General features: G+C 42.3%; 1 protein-coding gene across 5 annotated transcripts in view; it reads right to left on the bottom strand.

Moving 5' to 3' along the window:
• Positions 1-12,699, bottom strand: part of PPP1R36 (protein phosphatase 1 regulatory subunit 36) — a 32,453-nt gene extending 19,754 nt beyond the window's left edge. Inside the window, exons 1-2 of one of the 5 annotated variants that reach the window (XM_073895350.1) lie at positions 10,674-12,699; positions 9,790-9,854 (exon numbers count right to left, since the gene is read on the bottom strand). In XM_073895350.1, the coding sequence (XP_073751451.1) occupies positions 9,790-9,854; positions 10,674-10,766 (158 nt within the window). In that variant the 5' untranslated portion in view covers positions 10,767-12,699. Of the gene's footprint in view, positions 1-9,789; positions 9,855-10,479; positions 10,632-10,673 lie in introns of those variants that run through there. The other 4 variants (XM_025870494.2, XM_025870493.2, XM_025870492.2 and 1 more) reach the window with 4 other exon arrangements.
• Positions 12,700-16,445: the final 3,746 nt, after the last annotated feature.

The raw sequence follows: 16,445 nt of genomic DNA, 5'->3' as shown, positions 1-16,445 counted from the left end.
ACCAGCTCTCCCAGGATTTCTCTTCTCTAGAAGATAGATACACCCAATCTCAGTGACTGTCAAATGAAATTGCTGTCTCCTACCCTTTTCTCAGTCCTATCCCTATCATTCAAAGTGTCTTGCCCTATTTGCCTGAGATGATTTGAGATGAGAGAGCCTTAAAATAAGACACTAAGTGCCTGTCCTTAGCCAATAGCCTGACATTTACTGCTAAGCTTCTAGTCCTTATTCTCTGACCTTCAGACATGCCTTCTCTACTTCCCACTATTCTGAGTGGCTGTTCCCTTGAGTAAAGTCATTTTCTAGCTTGTCTGGTGAGAAGGATTTCTCCCTGTGAGTGCCCTGCTATAGCTCTACAGGCAGACTATGCTCACAGTGCATTTGAAATCACTACAAAGCATCACTAGTAGTAACTGAAAGCTAGAATCATACCTCTGATTGGCTCCCAAACTGCAGGCTGAACTAGTTCTGTGCCCTCCTGCAGTCTCCGCCATTTCCCCCTCCATTTGGCAACCCCTTTAGAATCTGGGCCTTTCTCAGACCACGTTTTGTTACATTCCCAGTATTACAACATAATCATGTCATTTCCCTTTGCCCTGAAATAAATGAGGAAAAGAATCATATTTTCCCCTAGAACGATCCCTAAAATGCAGAGGGCTGGACCACTCTTGGCTTCCACACAAATTAGAGCTCCTCAGTGGTCATTAGAGTCTTCTCTCAGGCCCCGAGGAAAGACAAGAGGAGTGTGGGGCTTCTGGAGGTTGAGTTTCCTCAGCTGTATATCCCCAGGGGAGTCAATGACCTTGGCAAAGACTCAGGCGGGCTGCTGACTCTCTCCCAGCTGTGAGGAGGGCCTCTTGAAACAAGAAAGGGTAGGGCAGCTGACACTGTGTCAGAGGGAAGCCTGCCTCATGGGCCAACCCAGAGGTGGCCTGTGAAGAAAGGTATTCCCTCTTTAACAAACAAGAAATGGACATGCATGCTGGTGAATTATGCAACACCCTCATTTATGCCTCACAAAGCATTATTATTCCATTTTACAGATGAGGGAACTGATCATGACAAATATAACCACCTAGTCAGTGAGAGACATAGGCTTTGAACCCTAGGTCTTTGAACTTTCAGGCCCCCCTTCAAAGTCTCTTCCTTAACTGCCTATTAAGAAATAATGACCATCCTTTCCTGCCCATTAGTGTGTGTCCACTTCTTCTGTGGAGGTTATGGGCATCTTATATTCTGATACAGTTATCCGTCTCAGGGTATAATCTGCAAATATAAGGCAAGATCTGCCTGTGACATAGGGAGCTAGGTCTTCTCTAAAAGGTAAGATTTCCATTGTCACTCATTCAGGAAAGAGGTGAAGGCCTGAAAGGCTGGAAAGAGGAAAGGGATCCTCTTCTCTGAACTCAAGAATACCTAGAAGTCTGTGAACTCCCATTTGCTAGTGGGTGTAAAAGGGGGCCTACGCCATGTGAAAGAGGACTAAAACCCCAGGAGGGATTCCCAGGGCTTGAAATTGACGGGTTGACACCGAATGCCCCTGAGATCAAGCTGTTACTTTGCAAAAGCAAATTATTTGGATTCATAACACTTCAAATTTTCTTCCCCACTGCTGGCTGTTCTTTCTTTAGTCTCCTTTTAAAGCTCCTTTTCCTTTTCCTGGACATGTTCCCTAAATGAGAGCCTTTCTCAGGGTTCCATCTCGCTCCTCTTCTCACTTCCCCTGAGTAATCCCATCTAGTCCACTAACATCGATTACCTACAACTTTATAGTGAAGGTTCAGCTCTTTCTGCAAACTTATAAAATGATACACCTGCCTACTGGACACCTTCGCTTGGGCCTCCTACAGACATCTGAAACTCAGGATGAGCTGAACTCATTCCCCTTTAACTTGTACTCCCTACTACTCCCCCATCTTGGCAAACGGGCACCACCACCCACCAGGTGGCCAAGCCGCAAAATGGTGTCATCCTTGGTTTCTCCATCACCTGTGGCCCTTGCAGCCCACTAACCACTTAATCCTTAAATACATCTCAAATTTGTCTACTTCCCTCTCTTCCCATTGCCACCTTCCTAATTTTAGCCACCATCATCTGTCAACAGAATGTCTGCAACTGCTTTTTTTTTTTTAAGATTTTTATTTATTTATTCATGAGAGACAGAGAGAGAGAGAGGCAGAGGGAGAAGCAGGCTCCCCAAAGAGCAGGGAGCCCAATTCGGGACTCGATCCCAGGACCCCGGGATCATGACCCGAGCTGAAGGCAGATGCTCAACCATCTGAGCCACCCAGGCGCCCTGCAACTACTTCTTAACTGATCTCCTGCTCCCAGGGAGTCTGCTTAAGATTCTCTCTCTCCCTCTCCTCCCCTCCCCCTGCTCGCACACACACTCTCTCAAAAGTAAATCTTTAAAAAATATATTAAAAAGTTTTAAAAATTAAAAAAAAAAAAAACCCTTCCAGCGGCTCCCCTGTGAGGTTCAGATTCCTCAACATTGCATGCAAGACCTTTCATGATCTTACCCTGGTTTAAGTCTTCTACTCACACCCGTCTGGAACCCTATATCCAGCTTCCTGAACTGCCTGCAGTCTCAAATATGCCCCAGGCCCTCTCAGGACTGGGCCTTTGCACACGCTGGGCCTTCTGCCTGGAATGCACTCTCTTCCTCCCCAACCAAATCTCCCTTTGCCTTGCCAACCCCTTACTCCTCTTCAGGTCTTGGCTTAGATATCACCTCCCCTGGGAAGACTTCCCTGTCCTCCCCCTCCCCTGGGTTTCAGAAAATGGCCCTATTTGGGGACTGGGTCAAGGTACTTGGCTGCATGCAGTTTTCCTCAGCCCTGGCCCTAGCCCAGTGGTGGCAGTGGTGACAGTAACTAATGAGTGGGCCCTAAGGAGAGAAGCAATCTCAGGGGAAAGAGTTAGGGTCATAGCACTGCTACCAAGAGATTCCCCTTCTAACAGGAGCCTGGAAGGGTCGGGTTTACTCAGTAAGAAGGGCAGCATAGATACCCAACCTGCCCCCACCCCCTCCAACTGCCGCTGTCCTCCTGTCTGTGTCACCTCCCTTCCACGGTACTCAGTGGGAAGGCGCTACTGTCTTTTCTGTGCTCTTGACCCCATTCCGTACTCCTTCTCTTCTGTTGCATTTCTTTTTTTCCCCAAAACAAACTTGAGATTTTCCTACCTTGAAAACAAAACCAACAAAAATCCCCTTCCCTTAGCACTGGATCCCCAAAAGCCTACTATCTCTTTTTTTTCCTTCTTCATAGATAAAGTCACCGATAAGAGTACTCTATTTTTGCTAGGTTCTTGAAATTTATCCCAGATGTTCTCTTCAAACTACTGTTATCTGATTTCCACTTTACTGGCCTCCTGAAACTGTTTCCCACCTAGCCCCCCCACCCCCAGCAATCCTAACTTGTTAAATTTAAAGGCCTGTTTTTAGTATTTGCCTCACCTTAAACCCTCTTTAGCATCTGGCATGCTGACACTCCCTGCCCCGTCCTCTTGATTTCAAAGCCCTGTGCGTCCCAATGCGTTTTCTCTGACCCTTCTAACTGTCCTTTCTCTTTCACTAGCTCCTCTTTCTTTGCCTGTCCACTGTTCCTGGGAGCCACGTGAAAATAAAACTTTAAGACATGTACACTTGATTAAGAGACGTATTAAACCAATTACAATGTATGGAAATTATGTGGATCCTGATTGGAAGAAACTTATAAAACATTGGACCATAGCAGACCCCTGAATACAAACTGAATATATGATGATATAAAGAGATTACCATTTACACTATAAGTGCGCAAATAGTAAGTTTTTTTTAAGACAGTGCTTTATTTTTTTGAGATACATACTGAGATATTTATAGATGAAATGATATGATGTCTGGAATTTGCTTTAAAATAATCAAGGGGTGGAGGAGATGGGGTGTGGATGATATGAAGTTGACCTTAATTTGGTGACTGTTGATGCTATGTCATGGGAATGTTGGGAGTTCATTACATCATCCTTCTACTTTTGTATATGCTGGAAATATTCCAGTATAAAAAGTTTTAAATGTTTACAATTATTTATAAAACTTTAATAATGCTATAAGAAAAAAACTAGCAAAAAATCAGACCTGCAAGGATTTTAGACATTGGAATTTTCAGTCACTGGATATAAAATAAATGGAACCAGTATGTCGAAGACAAAAATAAGGTGGTAACCCTTAACACTGGTGCACTGTTGGTCTTTGGGGGTAGAACAATGGTGGAATCTTCACTTTCAACTCTGTACGTTTATGTACTTGTTTTCAGTACATATGTACAACTTTGCCATAAGAAAAAAGATAATAATACAGTGGCTAACTGAACATAAAAAAAAGAAAAAGAAAAAAGATATGTAGAATGTAGTCAGTTAAAAGCATGTGTTTGTGTACATATATAGAAGATTTAGAAGGCTATATAATAAGATGTTAATATGTTAACTCTTACTTTGCTGGGTGGGACTGTAAAGTTCTTTGTTTTTGCTTACTGGTATTTTCTGATTGTTTAAATAATATGACTTTTAGGGGTGCCTGGGTGGCTCAGTTTGTTAAGCGTCTGCCTTTGGCTCAGGTCATGATCTTGGGGTCCTGGGATCGAGCCCTGCATCGGGCTCCCTGCTCAGCAGGGAGCCTGCTTCTCCCTCTGCCTGCTCTACCTGCCACTCCTTCCTGCTTGTACTCTTTCTCTGATAAATAAAATCTTTTAAAAAATTAAAGTAAAAAAAATAATATGACTTTTTAAATTTTTTTTCCTAATTTTTAAAAGTACATATTTCCTAGGGTTCTGGCCTCTGTCATTTCCACTCCATGCTCTAATTCTGCTCAGGCCTCTCTCAGGGGGGCCAAACTCCCGCCTACTGACCTGGGAGTCTCACGGGCAGCTACCTCAAATTCTGCACATCTACAAAAGTAACTTGTTACCCTTCACCCCCTCCACAAACTTACTGGCCCTCCCTCCCTCCTTATCTCAAGGAGCAATATCATTGCCCACACAGTGACTGGGACATTCGTGCTTCCTGCCCTCATCTCACAGCCAGTCTCACCAACTACTCCCTCCGTCAGCGGGGCCAGAGTTACCTCCCATTGCCTCTACCGTGGGTCTTTGACTCTCTGTTCTCCTGCCACTCTTCATCCGGGTCCTAGTCCCCGCCCCCCTTGGACGGCTGCCTGATTGTCTCCCTAGTTCTTTTGTTTGTTTGTTTGTTTTTAGACTGTTAAAAAAATTTGAGAGAGCCAGCTGTGCACAGAGGAAGAGGAAGAGGGAGATGCAGACTCCCTGCTGAGCAGGAAGCCCCATCCCCCCAGGACCCTGAGATCATGACCTGAGCCACCCAGGCGCCCCTAGTTCTAACCTTCCGCTCCATGCTACTGTGGGAGGGGCTTTCTAGAGCATAGATGCAATCCCATCCAATACATGCTCAGTCAAGGTTGATGGAGCATACTAAACAGAACCAGGTCTGAGTACAGTAACTGAACAGGCCTTCCCTCTGCCTCCGCTGCTCCCACCCCTACCGCTGGCTCCTCTCAGCCTCCCCTGCCTCTGCCCTGTACCATCACCAGTAACTGGGGTGAGGTAAGTCTCTGAAACACAGTTTCAGAAAAGAAAAAAAAAAAGAGCATGTTCCGGCTCATGAGTTCTCTCACAATTTAATTCAATTGTGATGGGATATGCTTAGACTCTAAAAGGGAATCAGTACCTGCACTTCCATCAAATCCAAACACTAACTCTGGCCTAAAACATACAAAGGTCTACTTTCCTCTTCCTTAGGACTGTCCTTAGCAGCTGGAGTCCCAAGGGAATCCTGATACGCTGAGATTTGCCATGCTGAGTTGCTGAAACAGAGCAGCTCCACCACAAAACGGCTGTCACCCGTCTACTCCTCATGGCATTCTTTTCCCTCTCTCTCCTAACTGCTCCCATTTTGTGTACTCCACAGTCTGGACTTTGTGTGTTGTTTTGGTTTGGTTTGGTTTTTTGCTTTTTAAAACTGTGGTATAGGGGCGCCTGGGTGGTTGTTAGGCGTCGGCTCGGGTCATGATCCCGGGGTCCTGGGACCGAGCCCCGCATTGGGCTCCCTGCTCAGCGGGAAGCCTGCTTCTCCCTCTCCCACACCCACTGCTTGTTCCCTCTCTCACTGTCTCTCTGCCAAATAAATAAAATCTTAAAAAAAAAATTGTGGTATAATTTAACATGTAGTAAAGTACATAAATCTTAAGTGGACAGCTTGATGAATTTTTTACTATGTACATACCCATGTAACCACCACCCAGATCAATATATAGTCCATTGCCAGGACCTCGGAAGGTTCTCTTACACCTTCCCCCACCTCCTGTCAGTTGATAATGTCCCAAAGGTAACCACTATTCTGACCTCTATCATCACAGTTCTTTTTTTGCCTGTTATTTTAAACTTTTATATAAATGGAATTATAGATTTACATTTTTGTATCTGGCCTTTCAACATTATGTCATATAATCTACCTTTTAAATCATACCATCACACATATATTCTCCAAAATTAGTGGAAATCAATCAAGCCATTTTTTAAAGAATAATTTGATAATAAACCAAAAGAAACTAGTTTATGGATATGAATATTTTATGAGTAAGAAAGTCTGTGAAATTGATAATTTGTGAATTTATTAGTAGGCGTATATAGGAAACAGTGAGACTTCGGTGGGTTACCATTAAATTAGCACTGAAAATTAGTTTGAAAAATACTGCAAATTAATTTCATTTACAAAGGTAAGTAAAAAGTATGGTCCAACTTTCATCATAGGAAGAGAGGATTGAGAGGCACCTGGGTGTCTCAGTCGGTTAAGCATCCAACTCTTAATTTCAGCTCAGGTCATGATCTCAGCGTTGTGAGATCGAGCCCTGCTCGGCTCTGTGCTGGACATGGAGGCTGCTTAAGATTCTCTCCCTCTCCATCCACCCACATGCATGCCTGCTTTCTTTCTCTCTCTCTCAGAAAGAGAGAGAGAGAGAGAGGATTGAAATGGCCTTTAAATATACATGAAGATTAAGAAATGAAAATGTTGGCACTTAAAATTTATGTCCACATTTTCTGGTATTTTAACAGGTATTTAACTTGTACTTTGACTCCTGTGTTTATCTTGGCTGTCTAATCCCAAAGCTCTTTCTTTCTCACTGTCAATCTCACACTCACTGAGTGTGATATTTCAGGAGCTACACAACAGAATTTTCTGTGACACATCTACAAACAAAAAACTGAAATCAATCACCACTTTGGAAATGACAAACACCCCAGAAATATTGAAACAAATATTCTATGAAATATAAACTTATTTTTAAAGATTTTTATTTATTTATTCATGAGAGACAGTGAGAGAGAGAGGCAGAGGGAGAAGCAGGCTCCCAAGGAGCAGGGAGCCCGATGCGGGACTCGATCTCAGGACCCTGGGATCATGACCTGAGCCGAAGGATTATCATCGCTTAACCATCTGAGCCACCCAGGCTCCCTGAAATATAAACTTTTGATTTTGACTCTAAAACAATGCTTAGCCTTTAAACTGTTTGACATTAAATATCATTATATTTATACTGTAACTATAAAATACATCGCTTAGCCTTTCCCGATTTCCAGGCCCATTTATCCAATAGCCTAAGAGACCATTGTGAATACGTCACAGTAACCTCAAGCACATCACCAGTTTTGTCTGTTATTCTGTATAGAGGTGAAGGGCAGTCCCAGCTACACAATCACCCAAGCCAGACACTGGGAATCAGCAGGAGCCCCTCTTCTCCTTCTCCCTTCACATCTTATCAATTCTACCCAAAATCCTGTCAGTTCCAACTCTGAAGTATTTCGTAGTCCTGCACCCTTCTCTATTCCTCCTGATACAAGACTTCAAGCCGACTCATGGTTTTGTACCTGTACAGCCATCTATAAACCTCCCACAACTAGCTTTTTTTTTTTTTTTTAAAGATTTTATTTATTTATTTGGCAGAGAGATACAGAGAGAGAACAAGTAGGCAGAGAGGCAGGCAGAGGGAGAGGGAGAAGCAGGCTCCCCGCCGCGCAGGGAGCCCGATGTGGGGCTTGATGCGGGGCTCTATCCCAGGACCCTGGGACCATGACCTGAGCCAAAGGCAGCTGCTTAACCAACTGAGCCACCCAGGCGCCCCCCACAACTAGCTTTTTAACTGGTCCCCTGCCTCTGGCCTTCCTCTACTTGAAACTAGTTGGTTTACTGAAATATTCAATAAACACCTGGTGAGGGTGTACTCTGTGAAGTTCTGTAGACAGCTCCTAGGGACACAAAGATGAGTAAGACAGCTCCTGCCACTGAGGGGCTTACGGTCTAAAGGAGGGAGACAGTGTATATGTGGGAAGGGCTGTGGCATCAGACAAACCCTGATTCAAAATGTCAGTTTTGCTACTTACTGGCTGTATGACTTTGGGTCAGATGCTTAATCTCCCTGAGCCTTGTTTCTTCATCTATAAAATGGAGGTATTCGGGGCACCTGGGTGGCTCAGATGGTTAAGCGTCTGCCTTCAGCTCAGGTCATGATCCCAGAGTCCTGGGATGGAGTCCCGCATTGGGCTCCCTGCTCAGCGGGGAGCCTGCTTCTCCCTCTCCCTCTGCCTCTCCCCTGCTAATGCTCTCTCTCTCTGTATCTCTGTGTCTCAAATGAATAAAAAAAAAGATATTAAAAAAATAAAATGGAGGTATTAATTCTCACTTTTCATGGCTGTTTAAGAATCAGAAAACATGCAAACGTCTGGCATATAATAGGTACACAGCAGATAGTGGCTAGTACTGTTTGTTTAGTTATGCACTTTTTATTAATTTTTTAAAGATTTTATTTATTTATTTGAGAGAGACAGAGATAGCAACAGACAGCACAAGCGGGGAGGAGAGGGCGCCCAATGCGGGGCTCGATCCCAGGACCCTGGGATCATGACCTGAGCCTCAAAACAGGGAAACATGCTCTAACACCGACCCCTCTCAACCGACTGGGCCACCCAGGTGCCCCAAGTTATACACTTTTAATAGAGTCAGTATTTTCTCAATGGAGATTAAAATCGGTTTTTCCTAATTTAATAATTAATCCTTGGAGAACTGTCTATTATGCAGCAAGTATAATATGGCCTCATTAATGTAAAATTGTATTTCTGTAACTCAAAGAGGCAATTTTATAAAGTAGTTAAGAATATGGACTCTGGGGGCACCTGGGTGGCTCAGCCCTTTAAGCATTTGCCTTCGGCTCATGTCATGATCCCAGGGTCAGGGTCCTGGGATCAAGCCCCGCATCGGGCTCCCTGCTCAGCACAGAGTCTGCTTCTCCCTCTCCTTCTGCCCCTTCCCACTGCTCCACGCTCTCTCTCAAATAAATAAAGTCTTTAAAAAAAAAATATGGACTCTGAGCCAACAGACCTAGATTTCAATCATCTTAGTCACCTGTGAGCTGTGTTATTTGGCTAAGTCACTTAGTTTTCTTTAAATTGCTTAACCCTTTGAGTTTAGTTTCTTCATCTCTTAAGTGGATGAACATGCAGCTTTTTCAAAGGGTTGGCAAACTGATTAGCACAGTGCTACATAGGAAGCAGCTGATAAATGTTATCAGAAAGTGGTATCTGGAAGGCTGCTCACCAAAATGGTTTTCTCTAGATGGTGGGATTTCAGCAGATATTTATTTTGCTCATTATACTCTTGTGTATTGCTTGATTTTTTTTTTTTTACCCCAAGCACATATAATTTTTATAAAAGCTAAAATAAAGTTTTAATAAAATTTACCTTCTGAATTCAAGAGTTCTGGTTTCATCTTTCCAGTACCACATCCCCAATCGCAATCCCAACTGCTGTAAAATGAAATGATTGCAGCAAATATTAAAAATTCAATTTACAATACACATGTCACAATGAACTTTTAACAATTCCCACTTGTTGTTCTTTATTCAGTAAAGATGTAGAATCTTCAAATGTTGTGTGGTGGGGTTTTGTTTTGTTTTGATTGAAGCCAGGATTTTATCCTTTTTGTGTTCAGGTATAGTTTCAGTAGAAAAGAAGGAAGAGAGGGATGAAGAGCGGGGAGGAAGAAAAGGAAGGGAAGGGAGGACGTTTCACTTAGTCTGCACTACTATCCCGGGGCTCATCAGAGCAATTTATGAACTGGGACTCAGACCACAACAAACATGCCCAGCGGAGCCTCAGCGGAGGAGAGGAGATAAGACATTCAAAACAGGGGAGCGTGCTCTAACACCGACCCCGCCCTTCAGGGGGAAGGAGGCAAAGGACAAGCTTACCTTTTCAGTAGTGGTAGCTACCAAGCCACTAGCCTTTCCTAACCGGGGATCGCGCCCGGAGCACGACGGCTTTCTGCACAGGAGGGCTATTTATTTTGCAACCAACCAAATTAGAGGTGCTGGGGTGGAACTTTCATAAACATCTAAATATCTGGGTAGGAAGCCAGAATTCAATTCTGACCTTTGGCCGAGTACACCTCTCTAGTCTTGGTTTTGTAGGCAAACAGGGCCACGTCTGTCAAAGAGCCGCTCGCCCAGGGTTGAGGGCAGGGCCGCTGCAGGGGGAGACGCCCCGGGAGCCGCGGGGCCGGGGAGGCGGCGGCAGGGCAGGCCTGCTCCGGCCTCGGGGGTCGGGGCGACCAAGGCTGCACTTACCTCCGGCAGGGAAGTGGCCTGCCCGTCCCACCGCCTTCTCCGGGAATAAAACAACGGCACCGGATGCCTGTCCTCTCCCAGCCCGCCAAACATGGTCACCCAGTCAGCTGCCCACCGGCGCGGCCAACCGCGGCCCGAGGGCTGCAGCTGAGGGGTCGGGCGGGGGGCGGGGACTGCGCCCGCGGGCTGGCGAACGGCCGGGCTGCGCAGCCCCGGCGGGGCACGCCTCGGCCCGGTTCCCGTTCCCGCGGGGCTCCGTCCACTTTCTGGCTACCTCTGGTGGCTTAGAGGCGTACGCAGAGTAAAGCTGCCCAGGGGTTAGTTCTGTACAAGTCAATTCTTCATGGCCTTCCAACCGTGAAGTAAACCACTTAACTGTTTTTTGTTCTTAATTGGAGTAACAAGATTCAATTCCATAGGGAAGATCCCTTTGTCCCAAAATTTAATAGCACTAAATTAATTTCAAATCCAGGGCGGGATTAGGTCGATGGGGGGGGGTGTTGGTGGAGGTTTAGGGGAGGATGCGTGGAAATAAGGTTTTTGTAACTTGGTTCTGCTGCATATCTAGATGTGCTACCCAGGGCAAGACAACTCTGATCCTCCTTGAAGATACCGAAGTCAGGGGTTATGAGGTTTTTAAAGGAGTAATGTGTGTAAAGCACCACCCTACTCAAAATTAGTGTTGCTTAAAGCAAAGAAACTTGCTTTGTGTCAGTGAGTATTCAATTATATTTTTACATTTATGCTTTTCACTTTTCAAATCCTGTCTTCGAATTCCTTCTTACAACTGACTTTTGTTATTTTTCCTTCCAACACTGATGTCAGCAATGCTAGGTTACAATTGAGAATGCCTAATATATTCTTTGTTTTATCCCCACAGTTTAATTAGGTTAAGAGATGCTCAGTAAATAGTAACTATATTCCCATCAATTTTAAACATATGACAATTGGCATCTCACTGCTTCCCCTTACTGCCCCAGCCCCCACCCCCAGCCCCCCAGTCTCACTACTGGGTGACACATAATTAGTATAAAACTAATCAGCTGGATTCATGTTCCACTCAGTCCACTGCTGTTCAGATAAGATAACATGGAAACCCACCTATACACTGGCAGTGGGGCTTTGAGGCTGTGGCCTCAGGACTGGCTTATTACATGAGATTACTCACTTAAAATAGGAGTTAAGAATATTTCAGTCACCAAGAGTTTTTTACCTAACAATGTATATAACTTGGGGTGGGGCGGACAGGGAGAAATTATGAGCTAACACTCCACAAAGGCCTGAGAAAGACCAGCGACTCCAAATAGAATCCGTTCACCTCACCACCAATGTCAGGAAGAACACACTTCAGTCAACTTCTTCAGTTTATCCCAGTGAGTGAAGAAATGCTAACAGAAAACCAAAGATCTTTTATACTTCACCATAGTTTAACTTCAGGCTGTCTAATGTATAAAACTAAGGTAAAAAATAAGAGGTGAGACCTGAACACAGTGATCTACATAAAAGTTACATGACAAGTTATTTCACCTGTGCTAGAGGGACATGGTATTTATAGGAAAACTTTGATAACTCTGAGGGACCATCTTATTCTTCTGTATTTACCAGACCCTAACAAAAAAGGGAATAAAAGATTGTTTTTACGGCTCTAAATCATTATTTATTTAAAAAGTGACCAATACTATTGGGGTGCCTAGGTGGCTCAGTCAGTTCGGCATCCGCCTCCGGCTCGGGTCGTGATTCCAGGGTCCTGGGATGGAGTCCACATCCGGCTCGAGCAGGGAGCCTGCTTCTCCCTCTCCCTCTACCTGCCACTCCCCCTGCTTGTACCCTCTCCCTCTGTCAAGTAAATAAATAAGTAAAAAATAAATAATCTTTTAAAAAAGGTGACCTATTCATTTCTTAGGTTAGACTTTTTTTTACCAGTTAGATTTTTTTAGTGATATCAGAATCTCATAATCTGGGCGCCTGGGTGGCTCAGATGGTTGAGCGTCTGCCTTCGGCTCAGGTCATGGTCCCAGTGTCCTGGGATCGAGTCCCGCGTCGGGCTCCCTGCTCCTTGGGAGCCTGCTTCTCCCTCTGCCTCTCTCTCTCTTTCATGAATAAATAAATAAAATCTTTAAAAACAATCTCATAATCTAAAATGGAAATATAATTTTCCCTTAAAAAAACAATTAATGATGTTATAAAGTAGGGATACAGGTACTATATATTTAACAACTTCAAGTGTCCTGTGAGAGAAAGATTTTTTTTTTTGTCTAAGTAAGAGAAACTTCTTAAGGTCATATTATAACTAAGAGCATATTAACATAAAACTAAGTTGCTGGTCTCAGATTTTAGGCCCAAGACATTAACTGAATATAATGTATGCTTATACTATGAAAAAGTTGTAACAGAGAGATTTTCAGAGTATTATAATTCTACCTTTAATAACTAATGTGTAAGAAAATGGCAATGCCAGTATTTGAATTATCAACTCCATTTATCTACTCTACATCTAATCTATACTGAAAGAGGAAAGACCCTATGGCTTCTTGATTTGTTCAAAGGGAAAGACATTTCAACACTAAGTATCACCCTATTAAATTTCAGGACTGCATATACCCTAAAGTATTCCAAGAGCTATCTCTAAAGATCTATAATTTTTCCTTAAGGAATGTATCAATTTTTCTGTATCTAATTATAATGCTTAAGGATAATCCTTCAAAACTCATTTCTATTTAGACATTATGCAGAAGCAATTAAATATGCCTGTTGTTCCTTAACCTAAACATATATATTGCCTTAGCAATTGTCTTGTGATGTATGGATTTGAGATTCTTTAAAACTTCAATTCCAGTGTTCAAAAGCAAGGGGAACATGCCTCACAGCACAACTTTTATAAACTACATTCAGTGCATAGGATAAAGAAATTCTCGGTAAGCCTCCTTGACGTATTGTACAGGTGATACATTAAATAACCTATTATGCATGCTAAGTTTAAAGATGTGAAAACATTAATATCTCATGAACAAATGTTAATGAATTACCACTATACACATCAAACTAATACCATAAAAAATTTAGAGTAAGCTTGTTTTGAAATTTCATGCATCTCAAATACTATGAAAAACTTGTTAGGTCTTATTTTGACAGGTGTTTAGGATTTACTGCCTCAAAACAGGGACAACTATATTAGACATCCAGGTAAGAATTTAAGTGCCCATTCTGAGAAGTGTTCTTTTTAATTCCTTAGCGTTCTATATGTATTGCATTAGCTTTAGTCCAGACCACTAGTCCCTAGTGTAACACTACTTTCAAGTTCAAGTGATGCTAATTATTCCTTAAACTGTAATTTACCCTCATCCTAATATCAAGTACTTTTTCCATTGTCATTTGACTATGTCTGATCTAACATCTGCTAAGGAGTTCCCAGGAGTTATCCGATTACCAGTTTCAACTGACCCCTGGAAACACTGAAAGGCTACTTTGGTGGCTTTATGTTCACAATATTCAGATCTAGATAAATTTGAGAAGACAAAATTAAATTAAAAACACTCAAGAAGGCTAGGAGTTTTACAAATTACTTTTCAGAATAATAGAAAATGAAATATCTACATAAATTGATATTCGTGTTATAGCAAGTTACCAGAGGCCAGGCCATAGGATAGTCAAAGAGACTACCACTGGTCATTTTTCTGGTAACTTTAGAAACTAATCTCTTCTAAACAAAGGTCTAAAATGAATCATACTAATACCAAATTGCACTTGCAGAAAGATTCCATTACATTTTGAAGTTTGAGCAAGGGATAAACGCTTTCAACAAATAAAGGACTGATAAAAGGTTACTAGAATGAGCACTGTCATGGTAAAAATTCATGTTAAACATCACTCTAAAGCTAGTATTCACCAGATTCTGTTAATACTAAGGTAGTTTGTCAAGTATTTATGTGATGCTATCTGTAGTTAAACACCCTTAATGCCTCCTTGCTGAAAACTTTCCACCAAAGTGGCACTAACACCGAAAAAACTGAGTTATCATCAGCTTTTCAGAGTGTAAAAAACAGTTACCTTAAAATTTTAAGTTTTGAAACAATTTCAAAATTGCCTTTTTATCTCACTCCCACCCACCCAAATGACTCTGCTTAAAAAATAAAAAACTTAAGAGTAAGCTCTTGTGTGAGAGGGTCATTACAAAGCTCAGTATTTTTTTTTTAAAGATTTTATTTATTTATTCATGAGAGACAGAGAGAGAGAGAGAGAGAGAGGCAGAGGGAGAAGCAGGCTCCCTGCTGAGCAGGAAGCCCGATGCGGGACTCGATCCCAGGACCCTAGGATCATGACCTGAGCCGAAGGCAGACGCTTAACCATCTGAGCCACCCAGGCGCCCACAAAGCTCAATATTTTTAATTTGTTCTCTAGTTTTTAGATTATTTCAAAAATTAATCTCTCTGCATGATACAGAAGGGTCCACTACTAAAAATATAGCATCTATAATGCAGTTATCTTATGAACAACATGAAGCAAATCTACATTGAATAGAGATAGTGAAATGTCTATGTGTGGTAAAAACAGGCTAACTGCATTTTCCAATCAGCTTTATTCAATTTCTCCTAAGTTCCCCTTAAAGAGAATAAATCAGAACAAACTAGAGACGTCATTCCACTAAAAAATACAAATATGAACCCCCTTCTCCTAAGGGTGTGGATTTTAAAGCTTAAGCCCAGGACAGTTGATCCTAAAGGGTTGCAATATTCTTATCTGTAACAATTTCAAATCAGATACATAGGAAAATGGACAAGCTGTAGATTACAAAATACAGGACTATCTTGCAGTTTTGTCTTTTAGAAAAGGAAACTGGTGCGCCTGTCTGGTGCAGTTGGTTAAGCGGCTGACCCTTGGTTTCAGTTCATGTCTGATCTCAGGGTGATAAGATCGAATCCCACATCGGGCTCTGCTTAGCACAGTCTTCTTGGGTTTGCCTCGCCTCTCCATTTGCCCCTCCCCCCCTTAAATAAATCAATTTTAAAACAAATATTTAAAAAATTAAAAGAAAAAAAGAAAATCTATTCTAGTGATTTAAGGCAAGTATTGCAAAAGCATGATTCTCAAATCAGAAAAAAAAATTATCTCCATCTCCCAAGTAATTGTTAACTGTTGGAAACCTATCCTTATGGAATTTGTATACGCTCAGAAGATGTTTCACTAGAAAATTAAAGTTAAAACAAGTTTGACTAAATTGGACTCTTAATATTAAGTGGCTTTAAAGTTTGCCCTGCTGGCTCTTATTTCAGGCACCCGCATGCCCCCAAAAGCAATTTGTTTCATACTGTGTCAGGCTATTATCAGAGGACAACTGCCGCCCCAGTTTAGAGAAAGAATCATTTTATACTTAACCCCAGAATATAGCTTGTATCTTGCTGGAATATTCAGGTGGATTTTCACTTGAACACTTACACCAAGCCTTAGGAGTTTGGGTAGTCTGGCAGACCTGTCTGGTTTATTAAAAGGAGGGGGAAAGTTTACCCAGATCTTCTCCCTTGAAAAGTTGTTGGCAATTCAAAGCAGGAATCTCATCTGGGAATTAGACAAGACTGAGTTAGGTACTAATATCTTAAAGACCAACATGGGTAAAACTGTGAGAAGAGAAAACTGAAAACTCTAAGACTATGATTTTGAGATCAATTTCAGCTTTACTTTAAATCTGTACTTATGCATGTTTGCAAAAAAAGTGCCTGTCCTAAACATTACTGCAATGTTCATTTTAGTCTTAAAGTAGTACATAAAAATAAACAA

This window comes from Callorhinus ursinus, unplaced genomic scaffold (genome assembly GCF_003265705.2).
Source record: "Callorhinus ursinus isolate GAN/ISIS: 27379988/994484 unplaced genomic scaffold, GSC_fseal_2.0 scaffold8, whole genome shotgun sequence".
Taxonomy (NCBI): domain Eukaryota; kingdom Metazoa; phylum Chordata; class Mammalia; order Carnivora; family Otariidae; genus Callorhinus; species Callorhinus ursinus.
This window is presented reverse-complemented; position numbering and strand designations above follow the sequence as displayed.